A 14,287-nucleotide genomic window follows, 5' to 3' on the forward strand; every position below is an offset into this window, starting at 1 on the left:
GTCGTGGTTCTATACTCAGTGATGCCGTTGGAGTTGATGGACCCATTTATCTTCCGAGTCTTCCGCTGTTATCGTTATTAGATGGCCTTAAGCCATTTTTATTGTAATAAGTTCTCTTTGAGACAACGATGTAATAAGTGTGTGATTGCCACTCTGCTATAAATCCTTCGATGTACTGTGTGGTGTCAGGGATGACACCTGAGCACAGAGCGCTTGATCCATTCGGGTCGGGTCGCCACACCACATCTAGTTACTTAGTTCTCTCTCGTTTATGTACCCAGCAATATTAAATGTTATTAAACATGGCAAGGGGTGAAGCATATGAAAACTACCTATCTAGACAAGTTTAAATGGGGCCGGATATAGCAAACAACAAATTCGGAAAATCCTCATGGGCATAATATGAATTTGGTACTGTTCTACCCTAAACCATATTTTAGAGTTGTTTAACATGCAAAGTAATGTCACCACGTTAAACTAGGCATTTTTTCACCCCATTTACATATAAAGTTTGTTAGGTTTATATGTAAGGTTATTTAGTTATCAAATAAAGCATTTTAACATGGCATTATGCAAAATAACCACAAACAGCATTTTAAACATTTTAAACACGGAAGAAAGTGACATATTATGAAACTAGACGAAATCTAAGCCTTTTACATATTAAGTTTGTTCAAATTGGATGCACGGTTGGTGAGATATTAAATGCATGATGTTTTGGGGCTAAACTGCAAAATTGCACCTCTCTGGATAATTCGAAAATTCGTCCTGGCAGGAAAAAAACATCACAGGCCGAAACTAGCAGGCCCGATAGGAACAGGGGAACTGGAGGGGCCTCTCACCCATGGGCTCGGCCCAGTTGGAAGCAGAGGAGGCCGGCGGTTGCGTTGCTGGGACGGGAGGCCGAGCGCTGGGCTGGTCAACGCGCGCTGCAGCCCAGGCGCATGACGAGGAAGCGCTCGTCCTCTGTTCGAACGAGGACGAGGCAGAAATAGGGCAGGGGCGCAGGGACTTGGTGACGGCGGGACTTGCAGACGCGGCGAGGGGCTCCAGGAAGACGTGGTGGCTCGCATGGGCTTGCGAGGTGGAGAAGGCGAGGGGAGACCGGATCTGGTGGGTCAGCGCTGGAACCGGCCGGTGGCGGAGCTCCATGGAGAGTAGTGGTAGCTGCTGTTGCCTGAACAAAGGAAGGACAGAGCGATTCAGAGAGGGAGCAGTGGAAGGAAGCAGAGAGAGATGGCGGGAGGAGAGGAGCGGAATGAGGCCGGTCCTGGTCGTTGTCGCCGAAGGCGGGGTCGCCGGAGGGCGCGGCCTGCGGTGTCGGCGAGGTGCAGGCGTCGGTAAGGGGGCATATGGAAGGAGTGGGCACGAGGAGATCCTTCCCTCGGGTGTAGCGAGGCTGTGGCCTCGATCCCAAACTGGATCGAGCGCTGGCTGAGGAGGATCTGGCAGGGACGAGAAGACAGCGAGCAGGGACGCTCGGGCATGGGGCTGCTCCATGGCGCTGCGGCTCCTGCACGGAGGACAAGAGAGAGAGGGAACCAGGTGAGAGAGAGAGAGAGCAACGAGGGAGAGAAGAGAAGGAGAATACCGGAAGGGAGGCAGAGGAGCGCAGGGCAGTGGTGCTCCGGTGACGCAGCTTCTCCAGCTGGTTGGCTCGAGCAGGAGATGATTTTTGGATCGGGGGCACGGGCGTCTGGTTGGCCTGGTGCTGAAGACGAGGTGGAGCGGTGGTTGGCTGATGGGGATCTGGGAGCATCCCGAGGTGGGAGGAGGTGACTGTGGTCTCGATGCTTGGCTGAAAGGTGGAGGGCACCGGTTGGGCAGGGAAGAAAACGAGGAGGGACAAACTGGGGGTGGTGGCGGAGGGATTTGGAGGATGGGACAACTCTCCTAGAAACTAGGGTTTGGACAGATAATTATAGTAGGTGGTCAAAGGTGGGACTATTTGGTCCCTCCGATTATAATCGGATGATACGAGATAAAAAGGTTAGGAAGCCCAAATAATAAACCGACGATGTTATAGGATGTCTGGGGATGAACCGAATCCAACGGTGACGACTGTCGGGTTCGGGTTCGGGGGAGTTTCGGACACGCGTGAGGGGTCGATGCATTGTGCAAAGAGGGGTTAGCCAAACAAGGTTAAGTGTGTGGTTGGACTGAGAAAAGAGAGGGGGAATGCAACCCGGCAACCGTTTCCGGAGACCGGAAACGTCCAACGATAGACTGACTATAATGCCGCTATAGTTAACCGTTGGGGCGTCAAACGGACTCCGAATGCGATGAAACTTGGCAGGCGACCTACTCACAACATAACAACACCGCATGCCAACTTTCAACCCATTCTGAGAACATTTTCCGGCCACTTATAAAATAATATTTCGGACGTGCCCCTGGCGCGTGCAAGTGTGTCTGGGCTCAGAACGGACAACGGACGGAACTGGGGAACCCGGACGGATGCAAGTTTTGAAAACATGATGATGCAATGCACATGATGACATGGCAAGAAGCAACATGCAAGCAAAATACAAGGCAACAACAACGAATAACTGGAAGACACCTGGCGCATCGGTCTTGGGGCGTTACAACACTCCACCACTACAAGAGGATCTCGTCCCGAGATCTAAGGATGGCACCGGAGAGAAAAAGAAGAGGAAGAGAAGAGGTAAAACTAAGTTGCTTCGAAAAACGAGTGAAACCAGCGAACCTTGCGAGGTTGAACAAATTGAAAGAAAGAATACAACGAAGATGAACAAAGTTGAAAACACCCCGTTAGAAAAGAGGAACAAGGAACATTACTAGAACCTTGTAGGTTGAAAGACATAAGAAAAAGGGTTGCAATGGACAAGAAGCACATGCAAGCACTCCGGTTGGAACGAGATGTACACGGAGCGATAAGGATCAATTACGACAACACTCCGGTTGGAAAAAGAAGGCATAGAATATGAACTTGGCAAAATGAAAGCACTTGGATGAGAGTCCGGTTAGAAGAGGAATGATAGACACAACACTCCGGTTAAAACAAGATAGAGAAGGAATAAGAATGATATTCTTTGGACAACACTCCAACTGTAAATGGAAGGAATTGAACATGATCTTGACAAAACAAGATGATCGGTCGAAGAGAGCAATATCACAATGCCTTCGGAATGAAGGAATAGAAGTTAGATCATTGGAATAACAGAATGGATAAGAAAATGCCAGCTTCTACCACAAATGAACTTGGAAAGCATCCTTGCAAAGAAGGATTGAATAGAGTTGTTGGAAAAATCAACAACAAAAGAATATGATTTCGAAAGGTCTTATGGAATATATCCCAAAATTATGAGGTGAAGACCAACCACAACCGGAACCAATTGCTTGCTTGAGAGCGACGAAGAGATGAAAACATCTTTCGTCGCGAGAATAGGAGGAAACTTGGATTATTGATAAGCACCGCAATAGCAACATTCCTCAGGGAAGATTTTAGGTGAAATATAACCCAAGATAACTCCAATGAAGAGATTGATGGATTTAAAATACCTCATTCTTGACAACTTGTGAATCATGAAACACGAAGGGACATTTTCAAGAATGACATAACACCATCTCAAGAGATAAGGTAGGAAGAAGTGCACTTTGGAATGCACGATGAAGAATACTTGAACTCCTCAAAACAAAACATGTGTTGAGCACCATGTTTTTTTGAGAGCTGTATAGCTTGGAGGATCATAACTTCGAGAAAAATCTTGAAGAATGAACGAAGAATGAAAGGAATCCTTGATGAGCCACCATGTTGAGTCTCCATGAAGAACTTCGGTAATAAAAGAATGATCAAACGAAAGGAAAGAGAAGTTGAAAACACAAGGTGAATCCTTGCAATGATTTAGATGAATCTTCGCCATGAGATAATGCAGAAAACTTGGAACTCCGAAAAAGAAAGATGAGCAATTGAAACCAAGAATTTTGATGAACCTTCGTAATAAAGAATTGAATTTACTCGGGGAAAATAAGAATACGAATTACTGTATGTTTATCCTTCATCAATTTAAATTGATGAGAAGCAATGGATTTGGCATACTGCTTATTCTCGTAGAGAGGATTAAGAGAGATATAGCGCAAACTTGAGAAGGACTTCAACGAACCACCGGTAGGATTTGGAAAGAACGAATGAATTGATATGATAACGAAGGAAGAGAACTGTTGAACGAACCACCGTAAGGATTGAACATGAAAGTAGCAAAAGCACAATTCACCGGGAAGAATTGGAAAATGAATGAAGATACTTGAGGGAATTTAGATACATGAGAACGAAGAGATCACGAGCTGGTTAGAGAACACTTGAATGATGCACCGGTATGATTTGGAGAATGATAGCTGAAAGCTGAGAATGAATAAATCCGAAATGATGGTCTTTGGAGAATCAAACTGAAAAGACTCCTGAATTGCTCTGGATGGGTGAAAAGAATATTTCACAATCGAAAACAATTATGAGAGGATGGCAACAAGCTAGAATCACGAATCTTTGAAAGAACGGATAAGGATTTAAGAGGAACTCTTCTTCGGTCTTCAAAATCCGAGAATGACGACGAGAAACAACACCATGAATTGTTGAGACACTCCGGAATAATGAAGAATATAAAGGTTGAATCAATAACAAAAAGAATTTGAAAGATCTTGGAGAAAGACATTTGACTGATGAGAATTCATTCTTACATCAAACTTTGAAATGAATTTGAGAATAACTCTGGAAAAAAAAGTCGGGTAAGATCCTGGAAAAAAACCTGTGGGTTAGGTCCCACTCAAAAGAAACACCGTTGAACGATTACTTGAAAGGGAGATTGCACCGGCTGAATTAAATGGCTTGAATGAGATAACAACCTCGAAATAGCTAGAAAGGATTAAGAATAGAAACTTGAATCTTCTGAGATAATCTTAAGCACTTCGGAACAAATGAATAACAAGAAGTGGAAAATTATGAAGTGCATCGGTATGGAAAAATATTTGAAACGAGGAAAAAGGATATGATCAACAAAGCTTGAAATGAATCCACCGGAGAAGAAAAAGAATGACGAATGTTGAACTTGTAGATTCCTTAGCATCTTCCTGAGAATCACTGGATAAGAACATTGAAGCAAAATATTGAAGAGATTTCACAGCAATAAAAATGGATGCTTGATTAAGATATATGAGTCCTTGAATAAAAAAGGTGGGAGGGCGGTAAAAACAAAGACAACTTGGGAACTGATGAAACAAACAACGTTGAGAAGACTTTGAGTTGATCTTGCGGATGTTGAAAATGATCGGATGCACTTGAAGAGAAACACGTCGATTGAAAAAGGATTGACATGGCAATCTCAATTATCAAGAAGGATTGGTATTCACATAGAAGTATGAGAACACTGCTTAGGAAAAGGTATGGCATCAACACTTGACTTCGAAGCAAGTCGAATACCACAACTCAAAACAAAACAAAGGATTTGCTTAGAAAATAAGCCAGAACAAACATATGATAGATCCCATATCGTGTCATGTGTCTGTTGGAAAGATATCCTACGTGATACTTGAATTCCCACTTATAAACTCCCGAAACTTTCTGGTTATGCAATCAGGTGTTGGGGATACAGGGGAAGCAATATATCTCACCCAAAATAACAATTCCTACATCCAGCTGTATCCATCCTTCAACACATAACCAAGAAACCTTCGGAAATCATGTACCTCAACCTTCGAAAAGCATCCGTTATACGAGTTATGGCAATACTCCCAAACTCCCGCCCCAGTACTGGGTGGCATCGAGGTTATCTCACCAACAACTGCATAAAAGAGATTTTCGATGTCGGCGAGCTCAGGTATTCCAGAAGTGCAACGATAAAATTGTGACGACAACACCTCGGAGCTCAACTCCCTGGGACACTGCCACAACCCCTAAATGTCAGGAGGCACTAAGAACAATGTTCTTGTCACAAGACTATCGGAACGATTCCAAGATACCCGCGTGATCCTAATTTTTTTCATGAAATTTGAGGAGAGAAGAGTCAAAACTTCTACGTCAGGAGGCCTCACCAGAGCGACGAAGGGACTGCGGAGTAAAAATAATCCTAATCTTCGATATATATACTCCTCAGACTCAAAACATTTTGTTCTAGACTCAACAGCGTCAGCGATTCGATCAAGAAGGGGGCTCCTAAGTCAGGGATGGCTCTGATTACCAACTTGTAACACCCACAATGCGGCTATATCTCCCACGTGTCGGGGCACGACTTAGAGGCATAGCCGCATGGTAGGTTTGTCGCAAGAGGGGTAATCTTCACACAATCCCATGTACCGAATAAGAAAGGGATAAAGAGTTGGCTTACAATCACCACTTCACACAAAATACAAGTTAAACATACATCATCCAGAATACAAACAAGGTCCGACTACAGAACCAAAATAAAGGAAGACAACCCCAAATGCTAGATCCCCGATCGTCGCAACTGGGATCCACTACTGATCAACAAGAAATGAAAGATAACAACAACGAAGATCTTCATTGAGCTCCCACCTGAGCTCGGTTGCGTCACCTGCACTGGTATCATCGGCACCTGCAACTGTTTGGAAGTATCTGTGAGTCACGAGGACTCAGCAATCTCACACCCGCGAGATCAAGACTATTTAAGCTTATGGGTAGGAGAAGGTAGTGAGGTGGAGCTGCAACACTAAGCATATATGGTGGCTAACGTACGCAAATAAGAGCGAGAAGAGAAGCAACGCAACAGTCGTGAAGCTAGACGTGATCAAGAAGTGATCCTGAAACTACTTACGTACAACCATAACACAAGAACCGTGTTCACTTCCCGGACTCCGTCGGAAAGAGACCATCACGGCTACACACGCGGTTGATGCATTTTAATAAAGTCAAGTGTCAAGTTCTCTACAACCGGATATTAACAAATTCCCGTCTGCCACATAACCGTGGGCACGGCTCTCGAAAGTTTAAACCCTGCAGGGGTGTCCCAACTTAGCCCATCACAAGCTCTCACGGTCAACGAAGGTAAAACAAGACCAACAAAGCCGCCCGAATGTGCCGACAAATCCTGATAGGAGCTGCACATATCTCGTTCTTAGGGCACACCGGATGAGCAGTCCATACAACTAAAACCAAACCACAAGTTTCCCCGAGGTGGCGCTGCAAGGGGCTCTAGTTTGGACCAACACTCAGAGGAGCACTGGCCCGGGGGGTTAAAATAAAGATGACCCTCGGGCTCCGGAAACCCAAGGGAAAAAGGCTTAGGTCGTTAGGCAAATGTAAAACCAAGGTTGGACCTTGCTGGAGGAGTTTTATTCAAAGCAAACTGTCAAGGGGTTCCATAACACCCAACCACGTAAGGAACGCAAAATCAAGGAACATAACACCGGTATGACGGAAACCAAGGTGGCAAGAGTGGAACAAAACACCAGGCATAAGGCCGAGCCTTGCACCCTTTACCAAGTATATAGATGCATTAATTAAAATAAGAGAAATTGTGCTATCCCAACATATCCATGCTCCAACATGGAACAAACTTCAGCTTCACCTGCAACTAACAACGCTATAAGAGGGGCTGAGCAAAAGCGGTAACTTAGCCAAACAACGGTTTGCTACGAAAGGTGGGTTAGAGACTTGACATGGCAATGTGGGAGGCATGATATAACAAGTGGTAGGTAGCGCGACATAGTGATAGAACGGACAACTAGCAAGCAAACATAGAAGTGATTTCGAGGGTATGGTCATCTTGCCTGAAATCCCGCAAGGAAAACGAACGAGTCCATGAAGAAGACAAACGGACGTAGTCGAACGGATCCTCACAAACGCGACGTTACCGAAACTAACAAGAATAAGAAACACCGGAAGGAGCAAACAACATGGTAAACAACCAAGCATAAACATGGCATGATGCACAATCAAGTATGATGCATGTCCGGTTTAATGAAACATGACATGACAAAGTGCACAAACAATACTACAAATTAAGTGGAGCTAAATATGCAACGAGTTGCATATTGATGAAACACCACATCTAATTACTTAGTTCTCTCTCGTTTATGTACCCAGCAATATTAAATGTTATTAAACATGGCAAGGGGTGAAGCATATGAAAACTACCTATCTAGACAAGTTTAAATGAGGCCGGATATGACAAACAACAAATCCGAAAAATCCTCTTGGGTATAATATGAATTTGGTACTGTTCTGCCCAAACCATATTTTAGAGTTGTTTAACATGCAAAGTAATGTCACCACGTTAAACTAGGCATTTTTCTACCCCATTTACATATAAAGTTTGTTAGGTTTGGAGCTACGGTTATTTAGTTATGAAATAAAGCATTTTAACATGGCATTATGCAAAATGACCACAAACAGCATTTTAAACATTTTAAACATGGAAGAAAGTGACATATTATGAAACTAGACGAAATCTAAGCATTTTACATATTAAGTTTGTTCAAATTGGATGCACGGTTGGTGAGATATTAAATGCATGATGTTTAGGGGCTAAACTGCAAAACGAGACCTCTCTGGATAATTCGAAAATTCATCCTGGCAGGAAAAAAACATCATAGGCCGAAACTAGCAGGCCCGATAGGAACATGGGAACTGGAGGGGCCTCTCACCCATGGGCTCGGCCCAGGTGGAAGTAGAGGAGGCCGACGGTTGCGTTGTTGGGCCGGGAGGCCGAGCGCTGGGCCGATCAACGCGCGCTGCAGCCCAGGCGCACGAGGAGGAAGCGCTCGTCCTCTGTTCGAACGAGGACGAGGAAGAAACAGGGCAGGGGCATAGGGACTTGGCGACGGCGGGACTTGCAGACGCGGCGAGGGGATCCGGGAAGACGTGGTGGCTCGCAGGGGCTTGCGAGGCGGAGAAGGCGAGGGGAGACCGGATCTGGTGGGTCGGTGCTGGAACCGGCCGGTGGCGGAGCTCCATGGAGAGTAGTGGTAGCTGCTGTTTCCTGAAGAAAGGAAGGAGAGAGCGATTCAGAGAGGGAGCAGGGGAAGGAAGCAGAGAGAGATGGCGGGAGGAGAGGAGCGGGATGAGGCCGGTCCTGGTCGTTGTCGCCGAAGGCGGGGTCGCCGGAGGGCGAGGCCTGCGGTGTCGGCGAGGTGCAGGCATCGATAAGGGGGCATATGGAAGGAGTGGGCGCGAGGAGCTCCTTCCCTCGGGCGCAGCGAGGCGGTGGCCTCGATCCCAAACTAGATCGAGCGCCGGCTGAGGAGGATCTGGCAGGGACGAGAAGACAGCAAGTAGGGACGCTCGGGCATGGGGCCGCTCCATGGCGCTGCGGCTCCTGCACAGAGGACAAGAGAGATGGAACCGGGTGAGAGAGAGAGCAACGAGGGAGAGAAGATAAGGAGAAGACCGGAAGGGAGGCAGGGGCGCGCAGGGCAGCGGAGCTCCGACGACGCAGATTCTCCAGCTAGTTGGCTCGAGTAGGAGATGATTTTTGGATCGGGGGCGCGGGCGTCCAGTTGGCCTGGTGCTGAAGATGAGGTGGAGTGGTGGTTGGCCGATGGGGATCTGGGAGGATCCCGATGTGGAAGGAGGTGATTGTGGTTTCGGTGGTTGGCTGAAAGGTGGAGGGCACCAGTTGGGAAGGGAGGAAAACGAGGAGGGGCAAATTGGCGGCGGCGGCGGAGGGATTTGTAGGATGGGACAACTCTCCTAGAAACTAGGGTTTGGACAGATATTTATAGTAGGTGGTCAAAGGTGGGACTATTTGGTCCCTCCGATTATAATCGGACGATTCGAGATAAAAAGGTTAGGAAGCCCAAATAATAAACCGACGATGTTATAGGGATGTTTGGGGATGAACCGAATCCAACGGTGACGACTGCTGGGTTCGGGTTCGGGGGAGTTTCGGACACGCGCGAGGGGTCGATGCATTGTGCAAAGAGGGGTTAGGCGAACGAGGTCAAGTGTGTGGTTGGGCTGAGAAGAGAGAGGGGGAATGCAACCCGGCAACCGTTTCCGGAGACCGGAAATGTCCGACGATAGACCGACTATAATGCCGCTATAGTTAACCGTTGGGGCATCAAACGGACTCCGAATGAGATGAAACTTGGTAGGCGACCTACTCACAACATAGCAACACCGCATGCCAACTTTAAACTCATTCTGTGAACATTTTCCGGCCACTTATAAAATAATATTTCGGACGTGCCGCCGGCGCATGCAAGTGTGTCTGGGCTCAGAATGGATAACGAACGGAACTGGGGAACCCAGACGGATGCAAGTTTTGAAAACATGATGATGCAATGCACATGATGACATGGAAAGAAGCAACACGCAAGCAAAAGACAAGGCAACAACAGCGAATAACTGGAAGACACATGGCGCATCGTCTCGGGGCGTTACACCTTCACTGGCGGTCATCAGGAACCCGGAAGGCCCAGTGATTTGTAAATTCTCTAGCAGAAAGAAGGAGAAACCCTCCATAAGTATTTACAGAGATTCAGCAAATCCATAAAAATATCCCAAATATCCATCTGGCAGCTGTAATAGCTGCCTTCCAGTCCAATGTGCGCAATCATCGTATTCGTTCCAAGATGAACGTGCAGTTGCCCAAGATTGTGAAGGAGCTTTACACACTGGTGGATAAGTGCGCTCGGATGGAAGATGGAAGGAAGTTACCTGAAGAGGAAGATTGCACCAATGTTGATTCAGAGGATGAGGATGAACCAACTAGTCGAAAAAAGAGCAAGAAGCGCAGTAAGAAACGGAGAGATAAAGCAGTGATGACCATTGAAGGATTGGGTACGCCTAGTACCGGCAAGAAGGCCAAAGCTGACGTCCCCGGCAAGGAAGCTGCCACGTGCACTGATTGTCGGGAAGCCGCTACCGTTGAGAAAGCCGGGAAAGGTGATGGACCGTACTGCAAGATTCATCGGACCAAGGGCCACGACCTTCAAGAGTGTTATCAGGTTGAGCAGCTTGTCAAAAAACATAAAGCAGAGTATGAGCAGCGATATAAGGAAAAGGGTCAGAATGTTGCTGGCGGTGAGAACCGAGGTGGTGAAGTAAACCGCCCCGACTAACCCTTTCAGAACCATGGGAAGCCAGCCAGATGTCGAGAGAAGGAAACCTGTGATGATGAGAGTGATGGAGGGGATGAAGAGGAAACGAGTGAGCAGGAGTTTCAAAAGGCCATAGACACCCTATGCATTGATGGAGGTGCAACTCTGCACGCTTCTCACCGCTAGCTCAAGTGGTGGGCGCGAGAAGTCAATGTCGTGGAGCCAGTGCCAGAGGCCCGGAAGCCGCTCAAATGTTCCCGTACGCCCATCATCTTCAATGAAGAGGACCATCCTAGACGTACCAGTGCGGTAGGATGTCTGCCGTTGTCGGTCTCTCCAGCAATCCACAACCTCAAGGTCACAAAGATGTTGGTGGATGGTTGGGCTGGGTTGAATCTGATTTCCCCGGCAGTTATCAGCAAGCTTCAGATAGGAGAAGAAGAGCTAGAAGTTACCGACACGTTTCAAGGAGTTAATCCTGGCAGGAGCCATCCTAAGGGAAAGATCACGCTGCCGGTCACGTTTGGGGGAGAGCTAAACTACCAGACCGAGAGGATTGTGTTTGATGTGGTTGATCTCCCCCTGCTGTATAATGGGATTCTTGGACGCCCAGCCCTCGCTAAGTTCATGGCAGCATCACACTATGCCTACAACACATTGAAGATGCCCGGGCCACTTGGAATCATTACGATCCCATCAGATGAGAAGGATGCAATCATTTGTGTGGACAAGATGTACCGGGATGCGGTCGCGGCAGAGGCAGCGGTCGCCCCTGCCAAGGAAAGTAAAGGGAAGAAGAGAGACTATAGGGACTTTGGCAAAGAGTCCAGGAAGCATGCCCCCACCGAGTGCACGACACCTGTTGACTACGTGTCGGAGTGTTCTAACAGCAAGAGATCCAAGGTTGCCGCACCCCAAGTGAAGAAGGTCCCGGCAGGGCTGGATGGCGTTGATGGTACTTTTACTATCAGCGCCACCCTCGATGACAAATAGGACAACGCGCTCGTTGCCTTCCTGCAGGCAAATATCGATGTGTTTGCTTGGCAACCATCTGATATCCTCGGTGTTCCCAGGGAGGTAATCGAGCACCACCTTGCTGTCTGCTCACATGCCCAACATGTGAAGCAGAAAGTCCGAAAGCAAGCCTTGGAGAGGTAGTAGTTTATTGCAGAAGAGATCAAGAAGCTTGAGGCAGCTGGTTTGGTCAAAGGAGTATTTCACCCCACATGGTTGGCGAATCCAGTGGTAGTCCGGAAGGCTAACTGGAAATGGAGGCTTTGCATAGATTCCACAGATCTCAACAAGGCTTGCCCGAAAGACCCATTCCCCTTGCCGCACATCAACCAGATTGTGGATTCCACTTCGGGTTGTGATTTGCTCTCCTTTCTGGACGCATATTCTGGGTATCACCAAATGTTCATGTCCAAGGAAGATGAGGAGAAGATGTCGTTTATCATTGCTTGTGGTATGTACTGCTTTGTCTGCATGCCATTCGGATTAAAGAGTGTCGGGTCCACTTTTGCAAGGGCAATCCAAATTGGTTTTGAACCACAGTTGCATAGAAACATACAAGCCTACGGGTGTGTTTGGTTCCAGAAACCAACTAGAATGTAACGGGTCGGACCCGTCCCTGACCCACGTTCTAGTGTTTGGTTTGTAACTGGAATGGAACCCACTCGGTCCCACCCACCAAATATTCCGCTCAGAACCGGAACCAAGCGGTCTCTCCAAATCGAGCGGACCATGCGGAACCGTCGCTCGTGCCTCCCCTCTCGCACGAAGCCCTCTCTCTCGTGCGCTCGAGGCACTCTCGATCTGTTCCCTCCCTCGATCCGTGCCGCCGGCCGGTCCCTCCCTGGATCTGCACCGCCGGACGCTCCTCTCCTGGATCTGCACCGCCGGCCATTCCTCTCCCTCGTCTCCTCCAAAATCGGCTGGTGGGCATCAGGTGCGCGGGGCTGGCGGGCGACGAGCGCGAGTGTGCATTTCTTAGGCAGCAGCAGTGGGGCAGCGGGTGCGCGGCTGACGCTAGGAAGAAGGGTTATAGTGGAGGCGGCGGGTGCGGGGCCAAGGCCAGGAAGACAGCTGGCAGCGGGGGCGGTGGGTGCGGGGCTCACGCCGGGAAGACAAGCGGTGGCGTCCAACACTTGAATGGCAGTTGGAGAGCATGTGCATGGCGGCCGATGTGGATTGCACCGGCGAGTGCGTGGCCAAGGCCGGGAAGAGGGGCGCTTCCATCCAGTGCTCAGGCAGCAGCCATATATGCGAGCGACGGTGGCCGGCTTCCAGTGCTCAGGCACCAGCCTTTTGCAATTTTTCTTGCCTATATTTGTTGACATTCGTGACAAATTTTGATGTCAATTTGTACATGCTTGTTCTTTCCTTTTACATTTTGTCAGCAATGTCAGTAAATATACGAATATGATTGTGTATATATAGACTACTATGTCGTTTATATGAAATGTTGTGAAGAAAATTACAAATAAAATGTTATTTTGGAATTTAAATGAAATGCTACTAAACATACTATCAATTTTGAACAATTTTCATTCCATTCCATTCCATCAACCAAACACTGAGACGGAACCATTCCATTCCACTCTATTATTATAACAAACACAGAGATGGAACCATTCCATTCCAATGGAACAGAACCATTACATTCCATGATGCTTCGTTCCGAACCAAACACACCCTACATGGACGATATCATGGTCAAGAACAAGGATAAGGCCACCCTTATTCGAGATTTTGAAGAGACATTTGATAATCTGCACAAGATCAATCTAATGCTGAACCAAGAAAAGTGTGTATTTGGTGTTCCCTCCGGCAAGTTTCTTGGTTTCTTTGTATCCCACCGCGGGATCAAAGCCAACCCCAATAAGATCAAGGCCATTGAGCAGATCCAGGCACCAAGGATAGTTAAGGATGTGAGGCACCTGACAGGATGTGTTGCCGCGCTAAGCAGATTCATTTTCAAGTCTGCCGAGCGCGCCCTGCCGTTCTTCAAGATTTTGGAGAAGACCGGCCCTATGAAGTGGACCCCAAAAGTAGATGCAGCTTTGTAAGAGTTGAAAGCTTATTTGTCCTCTGTGCCTACCTTGGTTGCTCCCAAACCCCAGGAGCCGTTATTGCTATACTTGGCAGTGACCAACCAAGTGGTCAGTGCGGACTTGGTAGCACAGAGAAAAGTGGATGAGGCAGAAAGTGAGCAGAGATTGGCAGAGTCAGAAAAGGATCAGGACAGCAATGAGCACGGCAACGAGAGCAACCC

The 14,287-nt window shown here is 47.6% G+C and overlaps 1 protein-coding gene across 1 annotated transcript; it reads left to right on the top strand.

The window, feature by feature from the left end:
- The first annotated feature begins 11,379 nt into the window (after positions 1–11,379).
- On the top strand, positions 11,380–13,424 carry LOC147985644 (uncharacterized). Its single transcript, XM_087541673.1, has 2 exons — positions 11,380–11,916; positions 13,413–13,424. Exons 1-2 carry the CDS (start codon positions 11,380–11,382, stop codon positions 13,422–13,424), a joined length of 549 nt encoding a protein of 182 aa, XP_087397799.1.
- Positions 13,425–14,287: the final 863 nt, after the last annotated feature.

The sequence above is a fragment of the Triticum urartu genome, chromosome 2A (assembly GCF_056163025.1).
Source record: "Triticum urartu cultivar PI428250 chromosome 2A, HENAU_Tu73, whole genome shotgun sequence".
In the NCBI taxonomy this organism is placed as follows: domain Eukaryota; kingdom Viridiplantae; phylum Streptophyta; class Magnoliopsida; order Poales; family Poaceae; genus Triticum; species Triticum urartu.